Source organism: Eschscholzia californica, unplaced genomic scaffold (assembly GCF_041429995.1).
Source record: "Eschscholzia californica isolate CP2 unplaced genomic scaffold, dmEscCali1.0.p SCAF_3, whole genome shotgun sequence".
NCBI classification, from domain to species: domain Eukaryota; kingdom Viridiplantae; phylum Streptophyta; class Magnoliopsida; order Ranunculales; family Papaveraceae; genus Eschscholzia; species Eschscholzia californica.
Genome location: NW_028238420.1, coordinates 60612630 through 60627878, shown reverse-complemented (window position 1 = coordinate 60627878; position 15249 = coordinate 60612630). Strand labels below are relative to the sequence as shown.

The window sequence follows — 15249 nt, the reverse complement described above, 5'->3', positions numbered from 1 at the left end:
TTCTAGTTACATTTTGTAGTTTACTGAAAGTACGAAAAAGTTGCATATCAAACTATTTTCTCTCTATATGATATTAGGTGTATTGTTGGACTCATACTCAACCCAATAGTCCAAACGAAAGAAAGAACACTGCCTGTTTTGTAAAACAAAAGTTCTGACTGTTTTTTAACACTGTCTGTCTGTCCACTTGGTAGAGCATCATTTTTGTTTTGAACACTTGTTGGAGGTCAATTATTTTATTTGGGATAAACTAGGACCATTTGGGAACTTCAACACATTAAAATGGAGATTTTGACATGTCATCTCCACGTTGGACTCACATGCCACGTCAGCTGGTTGAAGTGGTGGGGGTGCTTAGTTTTCGATGGGGTGTAAATAACAAACTGTGAGGATAAGAGACATTCGACCATTTCCTCTTTCACCTTCCCAAACACTACTACTTTTTCTCTCAACAAGAAAAAACACTACTACTTTTTCCGGTGAGCATTCATCTTCTTCTTTTTCTTCAATTTACTCACCCACTGAGATTTCGACTTTTTCCGGCAAGCTTATCACTTATCTCTTATTGGGTAACCAATAAACCCCTAAACTCACTTTTAATCTAATTTTCTTCCTCAAAAGATTCATACATTCTGTATATGAAGAAACCCCATTAAAATTTCTTCTCTCTTTCTGTTTCTTAGAATGCTCAGTTTGAGATACCCTCCGGCTATTATTTTGACAAGAAGATTTGAATCCATTAAAATCTCCAGAAAGGCAAACAATATTATTGTAAGCTCACTCAACTTGTTATTATTAGCTGTAGTCTTGTTTTCAAATTTTGGATTGATTTTGAGAAACTTCTAGTTTAATTCCTGTCTGGTTTTGATCAATTTCAATTGATTTTGAATGATGATTGTCAGAAGTGTGCTGCAAAAGGACCTCGGCCGAGATATCCCAGAGTTTGGAAAGCTAATAAGAAAATAGGAACTATCTCAAAAGCTCAAAAGTTTGTTGAATGTGTAAGTTGTTTTAACCCTAACCCTAACCTTTTTAGATGTGACTGGTTTTAGGGTTTTGTGAATTGGTTCATTTGATAGTATAATGACATCAGTTGTAGATTTCTTTGCTTTTTACGAACATTTTGAGTGGATTAGGGAGTGCAATTTGATAGGAATTAGGTTATTAGGTGTCGTTATTTAGTTCATTAAAGTAGCCGAATCATGTTAAGATTAGCACTTATGAACAATTTGAGAAGATTTGGGGTACTATTTATTCTCTATAAGTTTGATTTCAAATGGTGGTAATGGAATCATTTCGATTTCATGGTGTAGTAAGTAGCCTAGTTGGATTGTTTAAGACTTTAAGCACATTTAGTGCTATGAACATTCTGAGCAGATCATGGAGTAGAATTTAGGGATAAATTTGTTTTTGTCGAATACTTACTTTTGATTTGGGTATGTTTATGTAGATAAAAGGTCTTTCAAATGTTAAGGAGGAAGTTTATGGGGCACTCGACTCGTTTATTGCTTGGGAGTTGGAGTTCCCTTTGATTACAGTAAAAAAAGCTTTGAAGACCCTCGAGTCAGAGAAAGAGTGGAAGAGAATAATTCAGGTACTATTGGTCTCCTATGTTTATAAACACTATTTTTGTGCTCAAAGAAGAACCAACCGATCTCTACATAGTGCAAAAAACGCTACCAACTTAGGGTTTTATGAGAATACTTCCACATGGACAAAAGGTGTCATAACCAACAATAGTAACATGAGTCTCTCCGCTCATTACCAATTGGTTTTAAGTTGGAAGTGCACAGGCTTAACATGGTACAGAGCTAGGCCCAACGATCACACAAGCTTCACGTCACCCACTAAAAGATACGCGTTAAGCTCAAAGAACATGGGCAAAGTCACCGAGGGAAGTCTGATGACCAAAAGTACAGTATCTAAGGTCTATCTACTCATGGTCATTTACTTTTGACTTGTACCCTTCAAACTTAACAGGTTTCATCCGTCTTATTTAAATCGACATGAACACTGCACTTTTTGGACGAGTTCGTTATTCATAATCTGTGTTGGGGTCGTAGGTGACAAAATGGATGCTGAGCAAGGGTCAAGGAAGAACAATGGGGAGTTATTTCACATTACTGAATGCTTTGGCTCAAGATGGAAGACTTGAAGAAGCCGAAGAACTTTACGGAAAGATATTTTCGGAGAATTTGGAAGGATTGCCTCGGATTTTCTTCAACAAAATGATTTCAATCTACTACAGCAGGGACATGCATGAGAAGATGTTTGAGGTATTACTCCTTTGTCCTTACCCTCTAATACTTATTCTTGAGTCTGAATGTTATTATTCTCTCAGATAGACGCCAGATGCATGCCCATGCTTACACATGTACCCCAAGTTTGTCCGAAGTTTGGACCCTAAACTAACAGTATTACGGATCAACACTTACTAACATAATTTTATGGCTGAAACCCTTTCGCTAAACGTCATTGTTTGTTTCTCCCTTCTTTTAGGTGTTTACATCATTGATGAGTTCCTACTGCAGGCCTTGTTACACCACCACTCACCACCACCATATAGTTAAAATATAAAAACTGGACAAGATACATGGTCCAAAATGTTCCCCCTTTTCTTATTTGCTCAATGGGTGTGTAAGCAAAAATGAAATGCAATTTTACAAAAAATGCTTCTCATTTTCATGATTTATTTAGGGATAAGAAGCTGAGAATTCGTGTTACCAATGAAGCTTGGTGTGAGAACTGAGAAGTGGGTTTGTGTACAATGAATCATTTCCAAACTGGATGAATGAGGTTCAAAGCAGTAGAAGGCACTTCTTGCTAATTTAGTGATATCAATGATTACTCGATACCCTAACGATCATAATCACTTTCTTTAATCTGTACATATTATCATAATCTTGACATTTTGGTTCATTATAAGCTCGTGATTTGCACAAGTTAACTATTTTAAGAGGTGAAATATTCCTTAGATTTGTTTTAGATTTCCATTTATTTCAATTAACTTATTGCCATAATCTTAAGAGGGTTCAAGTTTTCCTTCTAAGAGAGAATTCCAGTTTATGTTTTTCATTGTTTTTGCAGGTTTTTGCCGATATGGAAGAACTTGGTGTCAGACCAAATGTCTCGATCGTAACAATGGTTGGAGATGTATTTCAGAAGTTGGGAATGCTAGACAAATATGAGAAGTTAAACAAGAAGTATCCACCACCAACATGGGAATATCGATATATTAAAGGTAAACGAGTTAAGATTCGGACAAAAGACTTGAAAAACTTCGATGCATCTGGCAAGCCTTCAGATATGTCCAGTGAAGAAGACAAGGAGATTTCGAGTAAAGAGTTCACCGAGAAGACTGAATATCAGTTGGACGGAGTTGATTCAGATCACACTGAACTTTTGAAGAAACCGGATGAAGTTGACCAAATTTCAAGTGAGGTTGACGAGGAAAGTATCGGACCTCTAAATAAATCCGATGAAGCGCAGCACTATCAAAACAAAGTCGATGAGGAGAAGCCAGAGTCAGCTATTCTTGGTGAGTTCGAAGCCAGAGTCGGTTATTCTTGATGAGTTCAGGTATTAGTCTGTGTAGTTTCATCTGCATAAACCGCTCTCGTCTTCCTTACATGGAACTGCATGATTATTTCTGCAGATTTATATGTTATTGTATAAGTATATTAGGGTGGACAATTACGAATTAGTGTTCTGTGTTAACTATAGGTATATGCAATGAATATTTGCAAATATTAACCCCTCGGAAGCCCTCTCTCTCTTTCATAATTGGTTCAGTCGAGTGGACAGATCAGGCACCAGTTCCATCCTCAAGTCTGCAGTTTACACTTAATCTGAGCTTAAACCTTTAAAACGGAAGCACCCATCATCGTTGTCCCCAATGTACTCAGGTTCATAATCATCATATCCTTCTCATCCCTCTTGGACTCCTTCATAGCTGGATCTTCTTCTACAATTACCTTGTTTAATCATGCTTGGCTAAGTTTGCGAATCACATAAACAGAAGTAGGTGAGATTAAAGTTTCCTTCTGCTCCGTTTGCCCATTTACCAATCTTGATCTCCTTTTTGATGCAGAGCTTCATCCATGAAACTAATCGTAGCTATCTTCCTTTACGTGGTCTACTAGCTATTTTTTGTTAAAATGATCTACTAGCTGCTTAGGTGGTGCCTGAATCTGATTCGTCTAAATTTAAATTGTCTAAATTTGACCTACTTAGGTCGGGGTTACAATAGCCATTTTAGGTAATTTCGGATAATATATTCTTAATTTGGCATGATTGTTGGACTGAAAGGGCATACTGGAATTTCGAAGAGTTACCTAAACGAGTTTGACTAGGTCGGATTAAAAAGATATTTTGAAATTAGCTCATTCAAACTAGTGGGATTTTTTTTTGTTGAAAGATATTAGTGGGATTTGAAAAAAAGAAAAAATCAAATCATTATTCCTTCCCTCTGTAGATCACTTCCCACTTTGAGTTCGTCTACGATAATTTATTTGGCCTCCTAAGATAAACTTATCAATATGACTTCAAAAAGATGATCTGGTTATGTTCAATACTCTTTTAATTTTTTTCGTCGGTCAATTTTAACTGTTGACATATCTTTTCATTTTCTACGCCTCTCTTCTGGGTTCTTTCCTTCTTATCTTTTGTTACTTTCTTCTTGGCGGTCACTAGTTGCTAAAAATCGGCTGGACACCGGCCGATGACCTCATTAAATTTTTTTTTTTGTTTTTTTGCCTTCGTTTCCTCCCCTCGGCACCACTCGTTCGGTCGGACCATCATCATCAGTATGCCACATCATCACTGTAGACAAGTTCGGTAAGAAAATCATGCCTAGGTGGTCATGTTAACCGCAAGGATAAAACCGTCATTTTGATATCGTCTCTCTCGTTGGCAAAAATAATACTCCCAGTATACACCCTAAAAGCGACCTGGACCAGAGTCTTCCTTTACTTTCTCTCTCTCTTCATCGATCAAAACGAAGAAACACTCTGAAACCTAATACGAACAGTAAAAACTACCCGCTTTAATATATCTCTATCTTGTTAGATCCAACTAATTAGAGGTAAACTTTCTTTTTAATTTTCATTTTCTCAATCTGGAGCATGTTGAAAAGTAAACCTCTTTGAATTCTCGTTAATACACTTCCCAACTTCATTTCAATATACTCAAACCCTAAATGATTACAATTATCATTTGTAATTTAGATTTTGCGTGATGATTATATGTAAAAATTAGTGTCTATGGTATTTCTAATTGGTCTGATCGTTTTCGCATTCCTGATGGTGTAGTCTGTACTATTTTGGGCGTATTTGAAGAAATTAATTACTGTGTTAGTTTAATCATTAATGCATGAATCAACCTTGTATAAATAATTTTCCTAATTCAGATATCCTTGAATGGTAGATGCAAGAAAGTAGAGATAGAACTAGAATTGATAGAAATTCAAAGCCGTCATCAGTTAGCTCACTTCCACTTATTCTTGACATAGACGACTTCAAGGTACACACTCCAACTTGTTATTTTACTCCTAGTTAGTGAAATTTCTTAATCGGTAACTTAGATGGTGAAGATTAATTTCCTTTTTATAGGGAGATTTTTCTTTCGATGCATTATTCGGGAACTTGGTAAATGAGCTTCTTCCATCATTTCAAGAAGAAGATACTGATTCATTAGAAGGAGTTGGTGGAAATGATGGTTTAGCAAACGGACATTCACGAGCTCCATCTGATGCGGCAAAAGCAGCACTAGGGCTTACTAGTCCGTTGTTTCCTGAAGTTGATTCTCTCTTATCTTTGTTCAAGGATTCTTGTAAGGAGTTGATTGATCTTCGACTACAGGTATGGTTGGGAATCCAACCTATGGATTGTATTTAGTCTATACATATTTTCGTTATGGTTTGACTTTTTAAATTTTTTGGGTTGAAGGTTGATGCAAAACTGTTCAATCTCAAAAAGGAGGTTTCCGTTCAGGACACAAAGCACCGAAAGACACTCTCTGAGGTTAGTGGTGTGAAATTGAACTAAACAATTTGTATGATAATTTGGCATTGCTCGAATAACTTCGGTTGCACCTAAACTTCAAATTCCCCATATGTGGGTTGCCATAATTCGCGCTTCCGATGATTCTCGTCCACTAAAGCGTGAATCACAGCAAGCCACATAGGATTGCTGCCCAGAGTCTCCTGGTTTTTCTTGTTCCCTATTTTTCAATGCGAAGAGATCCACGACAAAGCTGATATTAAAGGTGACATAACCATTTATGCGTGATAAAGTAAAAATACACTTTGAAGTATTTGGTTGTCAGAATTATAACTTTCCACGCGTCATAGGAGCTAAATATTCATGACATTTGAAATTTAGGTAGCACGACTCGTTTTCCAGAGTTTGCAATTCCTCTTCCATTTCTCTATGGGTTTCTACTGATTGTCAGGACAGGCATTTCTGAAGCCTCCAAACTCTCCTAGAATATAACTTTATCGTATTACAAGGTGTGAAAGAGAAAAAAAGGAACGTGCAGAGGAGCCTAAAACTAGTGGGGTTAGGCGGGTGAGCCGTCTACATGATATAGATATACATGGCTATACTTACATTCAATCTCATCTTGTAGAATATGGCTGTTGGGTTCATAGATAAAATGATAAAGTTAATATTATAGGATACATAATACATTGATATGATTAAACACCAAAATAGACTATGGTTACTGGAAAGAAAGGCGGGTACCTCAAATAAACATAGAGCCTTTAAGATCCCTTATGGAGCTTTCCTGACGCCTTTGAAAATTGTTAAGATTCTAATACAATGTTTCTTCATCCCTTCAGCTCGAGACAGGTGTAGATGGGCTATTTGATAGCTTCGCAAGACTCGATTCACGTATTTCTAGTGTTGGACAAACTGCTGCGAAGATTGGCGACCATCTGCAGGTAAAGTGACTTGAGAAAATGTTTTGCTGCATATTAGAATAATTAATATACTATTTAGAAGAAAAAAAAACGAATCTATTGAACCAAGATATGTAATATACTATGTACGCGCGGTGAATAGTATTATACCTAACAAATGTAATTATTGCTTGTCAGAGTGCAGATTCCCAGAAAGAAACTGCAAGTCAAACAATTGAGCTCATCAAGGTCGTGAAAACCTCCTAAACTAGAGGCTGTTTGTTTTCCTTGCCCCACCTGTTTATGAGTTTCGTCGTGCTTTAATACCGTGTTCTTCAATTGTTCTTCAGTACTTGTCAGAGTTCAACAGCAGCCCAGGCGACTTAATAGAACTTTCTCCTCTGTTTTCTGATGACAGTCGTGTTGCCGAAGCTGCGTCAGTTGCACAAAAATTGCGTAAGCCACTATTTGCCTGTTTATTTATTTTTTATCAATCTGCGATTGCCCTCTGATGATTTTTGGATATTAACTTCTACCATGGTCAGAGTAATATTTGGTGGGGAAGTAACGGATTAACTTAAACACCAAGTTTTTGAAGTCTTTAGTATCGAATTTTTCCAACCTGTTCTGTTTTTACTTAGTTTATGAGCATCCTAGACTATTCACATGCTGATTTGTATTAGCAGTTTAGATCATATTACTATGATGTTTAATTTCAGGAGCATTTGCTGAGGAGGATAGTGGGAGACATAGCATAACTGCACCTTCCATTTCAGGAAATGCAATTGCAAGCAGAGGTCTAGAAGTTGCAGTTGCAAATCTTCAAGACTACTGCAATGGTGGGTTGATCCGTCTCCACTGTATACTTTTTTGTATGTGGCAATTAAAAATATTTTCTTTCTGGCCGTTGAACAGAACTCGAGAATAGATTGCTATCTCGGTTTGATGCAGCATCCCAGAGGCGAGAATTATCAACAATGGCAGAATGTGCGAAAATTTTGTCCCAGGTAAAATATTATCGGTGTAACTATGATGTTATTTGTAATACACTTGTTGTGTTTCACAAACATACCAACTCGTTCCTTTATGTGGTGTATGTGGTTACGTAGATTCTAGCATGTATTTAGCTATCGCTAAACCACTTCCTTTTTAGGTGTTAGCTCTTTAAAGGATTATTTATTAGCTACATAGAAATCATTTTGTTTGAAAAATAGAGTATTATGCACTACGAACGGAGGGAAGAAAAACTAAATCATATTGACCGCAAGGGTACACAATTAAGCTTGAGACTGCACATTATCTTCCAATCCTAAGACCAGTCATGAGAGGTGCAATTCTTCCCCCGACCCGTCTTGGCATTTCAATAAAATAATAACCCTTTGCAACTTAAGAACCACTCTGAAAGCGATATGCTACTAGCTCAGTACTTCCAAAGCCCAATAAGTTGAAATAGGATAACAAGATCTACGATTTTACATGAAAACTTCAGCCTAGTAGAATGAAGTCATATTTTGACGAATGCTAAGAAGAGATCAGTAGCTCACACTTCTGTAATACTATTGCCTGAAGATGGAAAAGAAGAAGAAGATGGAAATAACATGCATACCTGGTCTACTTTAAGAGGAAAGGAGTGAGCACTTTAAAATCATCTACTGATCTCTAAAGGTGTTTCAATTCAATAGTGGGAAAAACGCAAAAATGAGAAAATATTTGGAGAAAGTTTAGGTTTTTATGAGGGCAAATTTAGATGTGATTTTGTTTTACCACCTCCTCCTTAGGAATATATTCTCTATTGCACATCACAAAGTTTCCGTTAAAATGGGCAATCAAATATTGGTAATTGAGGTTTGACCCAGAATTCGAAACTCCACTTTAAATTCCCACGTTCTGAAAACAACCCCCGTTTCTCTACTCTTTCTTCCTGGTAGATGCTGAGATTCTTATCTTAAGCATTTTTCCAGCGAATAGCTTCTTGGGATCACTAAGAAGCTGTCCTGGAGTTAATGAATTTTCTGCCACCGTCTTACCAGTTAACTTTTCTACCCATGCAGTTTAACAGGGGTACAAGTGCTATGCAACATTATGTCCGAACCCGACCAATGTTTATGGATATGGAGGTAATGAATGCGGACACCAATTTGGTCCTTGGGGAGCAGGGTTCGCAACTGAATCCTAGCAATGTTGCACGTGGACTTTCTTCAGTGTACAAAGAAATCACAGGTCTGAACGATCCTTGATTAAGTCAGGGGGTCAGAATCTCTTAAATAACAATACCTTTTGTGGTTCTCCACTTGCAGATACTGTGCGGAAAGAAGCTGCCACAATAATAGCTGTATTCCCTTCCCCGCATGATGTCATGGCGATCCTCGTACAGGTCTCTCTCTCTCTCTCTCTCTCTCTCTCTCTCTCTCTCTCTCTCTCTCTCTCTCTCCGGGGTGTTTATGCTTTAGTAGCATACTAAGTTTTTGCACAATTTTGTAATTTATAGCGAGTTTTGGAGGAGCGAGTAACATCACTTCTGGACAAGCTTTTAGTGAAGCCATCTCTTGTGAATTTACCTCCCATTGATCAAGGAGGACTTCTTTTGGTGAGTTGAAGTAGTCAAGTTTTCCAGATCTTGTTTGTTTTATGCCATTCTTAAATCTCATCATGTAGATTCTATTTTCAATTTTTTTCTTGCGGCGAGGGTGCAGTATCTAAGGATTCTAGCTGTAGCCTACGAGAAGACACAGGAACTTGCAAGAGATTTACGAGCTGTAGGGTGTGGTGACTTGGATATTGAGGGTAATACAATAAATTCTGATCTCGATACTCACATAGAAATTCTGAAATGTGAAATTCTTAAACTTTGAAGATTCGCCTCGTACGAGGAAACATGAAATTTGGTTTAGATAAGTGTGCCACTTTCTGACGCATTTTGCTTCTTATTTCCGATACATGCATCAATATGTATCTGCATGCCCCCGGAGCACATCCTGACACAGAATAGGACATTAATTATCCTATATTTTACTTACTCCCATTAAAACCGACAACTGATTTATTCAATCCACCATTAGTTTGGTTATTTCAGTCTTCTCTACTGCTCTACCTATTTTTATAGAGGTCTTTGCTATCTTTATAGCAAGGCTAGAGTTTAGACATGGATATTTCTCATTAGAAATCAATGGAGGAAAAATTGGCATACACGAATGAGTAAAATAACCCATGTCAAAGGAACTACTTTTGATTGTCTTTGAAAGGAATGACTTATATTAAGCTCATATTGGTTGAAGTGAGTCATCTTGTCATATTTCTAAGAATTGCTAACTTTCTTGGTCCAGGCCTGACAGAATCTCTGTTTCTTGCTCACAAAGACGAGTATCCTGAACATGAACAGGCCTCTCTTGGACAGCTCTTCGGGGCAAAGGTTTGGTATCCCTTGTATCCATTTGTTACAACCATTTGGATTTGTAAACAGGGTTTGGAATCACGAATATAGTTATTTAATGTATCAAGCATTTTATTATGTAAAGCAGATGGAAGAAGTACGTGCTGAAAACCATTCCGAGTCATCCGGGACAATTGGACGCTCAAAAGGAGCCTCAATGTCGTCTTCACAGCAGCAGATCTCAGTCACAGTAGTGACGGAGTTTGTGCGGTGGAATGAAGAGGCAATTTCTAGATGCAATTTGTTTTCATCTCAGGTTAGTCGTAAGAAGTTGTCCTCAGAAGAACATCTATAGAAACTGTGAGAATAGTCCCACATTGGGAATGGGCACTCCAACAACAAAGAATATAATGTCTAAGTCCTCTCCACTCATTGCGAATTGGTTTTATGTTCGATCACCACAAACTTAACATGGTATTAGAGCTAGGCCCTCACGTGACAGGTTTAAAAGTCACCGTGCTTCACATCACTCGAAAAAAGAAAAGAGGACACGTGGTAGGTTCAAAGAATGTCACACGTGAGGGGGCGTGTGAGAATAGTCGCACATTGGAATGGACACTCCAACGATGAAGAATGTAATGTCTAGGTCCTCTCCACTCATTGTCAATTGGTTTTAAGTTGGATGACCCCAAACTTAACCGAAACAATGATCAGCTACACTCTTCCCCTTTTAGACTTTCTTCTTTCTATGATCTTCACGGATTTACTGCATATTAGCTTTCTAGTTCTTCCGTTTTAAAAAGCATTTCTGGTTTTTCACCCTTACTAATTCTTAACGTGTCATCCTGCAGCCTGCTAGTCTTGCATCTAATGTCAAAGCGGTATTTACTTGCTTGCTCGACCAAGTAAGTCATGTTTTAAATTATTATATTCAGGTAGTAGGTTGTCATCAGATTGACAAGATTAAGCCCACATCGTTTTCCTTTGCAGGTTAGTCAATATATAACAGAAGGGCTTGAAAGGGCCAGAGATAGTCTCAACGAGGCTGCAGCTTTGAGGGAAAGATTTGTGCTCGGCACAAGTGTTAGTAGAAGAGTGGCAGCTGCAGCAGCTTCTGCTGTAAATTCTCGAGCACTTTCTTTTGACATTCTAATTCATTCGTCATCAATGAACTCATACTCTTATATCGTTTATCTATAGAAAAATAATTGATCTCAGTTAATTGTCTTAACAATAAAACATATTTTTTTTCATGGTAATGTTATAATTTTTCACCCTTGAAGCAAATATATGTTGTTACTGGTGTTTAGGCAGAAGCTGCCGCTGCTGCTGGTGAAAGCAGTTTCAGATCGTTCATGGTAGCAGTTCAACGTTGTGCTAGTAGTGTGGCTATAGTCCAGCAGGTGTGCTTCGTTTTGGGTTCAGTTATTTGGTTCCGTTAATGTTTTTACTTTATAGCTCTGTGTGACCTGTCTTGATATTATATAGTCATTTCTTGACAGTATTTTACAAACTCTATTTCTCGACTCTTGCTACCCGTGGATGGTGCCCATGCTGCTTCTTGTGAAGAAATGGCAACAGCCATGTCCAGTGCAGAGGGTGCTGCTTATAAAGGTCTTCAACAGTGCATTGAAACCGTGATGGCTGAGGTCTCTACTTAAAATTCCATTTACTAATGGGTTTAGGATTCCTCTGCCTTTTGGCTTTATTAAAATCTTGCCTTGCTAAATTGTTTTTCCATCTACCAACTTCAGCAGCTATGGTTAGAAATCAATTCCTAGTTGTTCTTTTTTCTTTTTTTGTGATATCTTTGATAAGTTTACATGTGCTTCAGGTCCTACTAGTGACAACTTTTTTGTAAGACAAAAACTAGATCAACTCTCTGCTTAAGTGCATACTTGATCACCAACTCCTCACTTCCGGTTTTTCGAGATTGTCAACACGAATCTCCATGAAACAATGATAATGCACTGTTTTCAATAGGAGGTCAAGAAGGCAATTTATTAGCGTTCTTTTTCCAATACCTGGACAACTTTGAAAGCTGACAATTCAATCATTGGTACTTCTCGTTTCTATCTCTTGCAATTTTCTGATGGAACCATTTTGCAGGTGGAGCGGTTGCTGTCTGCAGAACAGAAGGCAACAGATTTTCGATCGCTTGATGATGGAATGGCTGATCATCGACCAACAACTGCTTGCACAAGGTGCATGTACCAACACATTACCTGAACCTTGTGATGAAAAGCTGATCATTGACTTTTTTGTTCTATTTTCTCTTTACCAGAGTAGTTGCTTACCTCTCTCGTGTACTTGAGGTTTCATTCACTGCACTTGAAGGTCTCAATAAACAAGCATTCCTGACAGAATTGGTATGTCGATTCACTTCTCTTACATATCTGACAATATAATAGCTACTAAGAACGTAAAAACAATGACTGCTGTTTGCAATTTACATATGTTGTTACAGTGAATATGTTTTCTTAATATATTACATTATTATTGCTTAAAGTTCCGATTTTCTAAAGAAATTACCTCGTCTAGAAGTTTCTTAACGATGAAATCTACATCATAATTTTCTATCTAATAAACGGGTACTTGGTTTCCAAAGAACTATAAGCACGATTTTTCTCGAGCTCTGTTGCAGTATCCTACAGAGTTCATTGTAATAGCACTTTTTGTTTGGAAGATCATCAGTTTCTTATATTAGACTTCCCAGTGAACTTTAACCAAATGTACACATATACAACAGTGGCAGATGTAAATGCTGCCCTTATATGTATGATTGCATTTTCTGCTGATTTAACATAATATTTATTTGTACCTATTTATTTCTCTACCAGCCACATGCTGGTATCCTGATCCATATTATTAGAAGCATGATAATATGAGCCAACCAATTGAAGTCTCGTTGAGCAAGTGTATTATTTCAATACTTAACACCCTAAACAATAACAATGTGTTTGTGATTAGGGAAGCCGCTTGCACAAGGGGTTGCTTAGCCATTGGCAGAAGTACACTTTTAACCCCAGGTAACAATCTGAACTACTTGCATTTCATGACCTGTTAATGTGAAAATTAGCACACCAGATGGTTGTTGAGCCTGTTAAATTTGGTAATAAGGCTTTTCTTTTCCGAAGCTCTTGGTAATCACGCTAAATTCTTTTGACCTTATATTAAGTTTCTGAGCATCCAAATTAAACCAATTGGCAGTAAGTAAACATGCTGTGGAAATTATATTGGTGGGCATGACTTATGAGGTTTCCCTTTGTAACTTTGTTCATCTATGATTATTTTTACACACCTCACTTGTAAGACGTGTTTTCTTTGTTGGATGATGTGGGACACGTGTTATCCTTGGGCCTGTCACTTACAGGGCTATCTCTACTATTTTTAAGTGTTTTGGACTTTGGACATCCAACTCAAAACCAATTGGCGATGATGGAGAGGCACTAGAGCTTACATTCTTGATCAGAAGAATCACCTTTGCCAACATGGTACTATTATAAAGCCTTCCTGTATGTCATTGGCAAGTTCGTAATTTTCCACGACTAACCTCTCAAGCTTATCCATAACTACTTAAAAGTCGCATAAAAGTTCAAGTAGATGATGAGATCTTGTTCCTAAAAAATTACTAGTACATACTCAACTACTGGAGGTCGAACCCACAATATGTCTCGTTTATGTGATCTTATATACTCATCAATATTAGTTATCATCCTTTCTAGAATCATATGAAAGAATCAAAAGCTTTGAGAGTTGTATATGAATTTTTTAAGGTTCAATAGGACGATATGTACTGCATTTCTTTTTACTACTGTTATCACGAGATGACTATAGTTTCAATTACATCTTCTAACTAGTAAGCTTATTTGTCTTTTCCAAAGTGGTGGACTGCGGCTGAAACGTGACATTACTGAGTACGGAGAGTACGTGCGCAGCTTCAATGCTCCCTCCGTCGACGAGAAATTTGAATTGTTGGGCATGTAAGTGCAGATTACACTTTGTTTCTCTCTCTACTTTCGTTATATTTGCTGGGTCTTAAATTTCTACTATCTTTAACCTACCAGAATGGCCAATGTCTTCATTGTTGCACCTGAAAGTCTCGCTACCTTGTTTGAAGGATCCCCAAGTATTCGAAAAGACGCACAGAGGTAACAAAAGGAAGAACTGTTTTTCTTTGGATTCCTAATTAAACACCGCATCTCCACCACTATGTAGGGTTCCACATTAAGATGATTTGAACTTGATTTTTGACGAGGATGATCTCCTCACCATTTAGATCATCCTCACGAAAAAGTCAAAGAGAGTATTCACAACTTTTAACCCCATCGGATTCGTTAGTTATTAATTATGCTAAACACATATACTCCCATAACACTTCGAAATTTTCACCAACTTTCGCTACTAGAAGTCTTAAAGACAATGTAATTTTGTTGGCATAATCCCTTGAATCGTCCCCATGAACTTTAAAATTCCCTCAAAACATGGGGTATCCATGTGCTCCTACTTCAATTTCTATAATAAATAATTGGTTGTGGTTATGATTATTGATCCAGATTTATTCAACTTAGAGAAGACTATAAATCTGCAAAGCTTGCATCTAGACTTAGTTCCTTGTGGCAGAGTTCCATTTAATGGTCACACCTTGGAGCACTAAACAATGGAATATGGGTCTTTAGCAAAGTAGATGGCTACCATTTTTTTCATTCACGATCAGGTACAGAAGCGAAGAAGACCTCCATTAACACCTTGACGGCAACATTCTCTTTCTTATTGTTCCGATTTTGTACATGTACCGACTGGGAGATAAGTTTACAGATTTTTTTTACATTCGTATGCGTTTGACTGTTAATACAGGTGTTGAGTTCAAACTTTGTGAAGTTTTGTGTAGATGGAATTTTTTGTGTAAGATATGTTGTATATTAATAATGCTTCTTTCACAAAACCGAAGTACCATGGGTTTTCATTATGTCACATA

The 15249-nt window shown here is 37.4% G+C and overlaps 2 protein-coding genes across 14 annotated transcripts; both read left to right on the top strand.

The window, feature by feature from the left end:
* The first annotated feature begins 404 nt into the window (after nucleotides 1-404).
* Nucleotides 405-3763, top strand: EMB1417 (Pentatricopeptide repeat (PPR) superfamily protein). Of its 4 annotated transcripts, none has more exons than XM_086670319.1 (6): nucleotides 405-569; nucleotides 684-771; nucleotides 903-1001; nucleotides 1451-1594; nucleotides 2064-2276; nucleotides 3088-3763. In XM_086670319.1, exons 2-6 carry the CDS (start codon nucleotides 685-687, stop codon nucleotides 3568-3570), a joined length of 1026 nt encoding a protein of 341 aa, XP_086526445.1. In that variant the 5' UTR covers nucleotides 405-569; nucleotide 684; the 3' UTR covers nucleotides 3571-3763. The 4 variants fall into 4 exon arrangements, with proteins under 4 accessions (XP_086526445.1, XP_086526447.1, XP_086526446.1 ...); XM_086670321.1 differs by having other exon boundaries at nucleotides 406-569; nucleotides 906-1001; XM_086670320.1 differs by having other exon boundaries at nucleotides 433-479.
* Nucleotides 3764-4782: 1019 nt separating this feature from the next.
* On the top strand, nucleotides 4783-15216 carry LOC147552733 (exocyst complex component SEC10b-like). 10 transcript variants are annotated; one of them, XR_015238030.1, is made up of 26 exons: nucleotides 4783-5083; nucleotides 5425-5520; nucleotides 5610-5858; nucleotides 5946-6020; nucleotides 6842-6943; nucleotides 7100-7150; nucleotides 7252-7357; nucleotides 7621-7740; nucleotides 7817-7908; nucleotides 8953-9121; nucleotides 9199-9275; nucleotides 9390-9488; nucleotides 9595-9685; nucleotides 10225-10310; nucleotides 10420-10587; nucleotides 11123-11176; nucleotides 11262-11390; nucleotides 11582-11674; nucleotides 11774-11920; nucleotides 12381-12475; nucleotides 12556-12640; nucleotides 13242-13300; nucleotides 13667-13765; nucleotides 14156-14254; nucleotides 14339-14422; nucleotides 14828-15216. XR_015238030.1 is itself a non-coding variant. In XM_086670316.1 (25 exons), exons 2-25 carry the CDS (start codon nucleotides 5425-5427, stop codon nucleotides 14904-14906), a joined length of 2505 nt encoding a protein of 834 aa, XP_086526442.1. In that variant the 5' UTR covers nucleotides 4783-5083; the 3' UTR covers nucleotides 14907-15216. The 10 variants fall into 10 exon arrangements, 4 of the variants coding, with proteins under 4 accessions (XP_086526442.1, XP_086526440.1, XP_086526443.1 ...); XR_015238027.1 differs by having other exon boundaries at nucleotides 13645-13765; XR_015238029.1 differs by having other exon boundaries at nucleotides 4896-5083; nucleotides 10417-10587.
* Nucleotides 15217-15249: the final 33 nt, after the last annotated feature.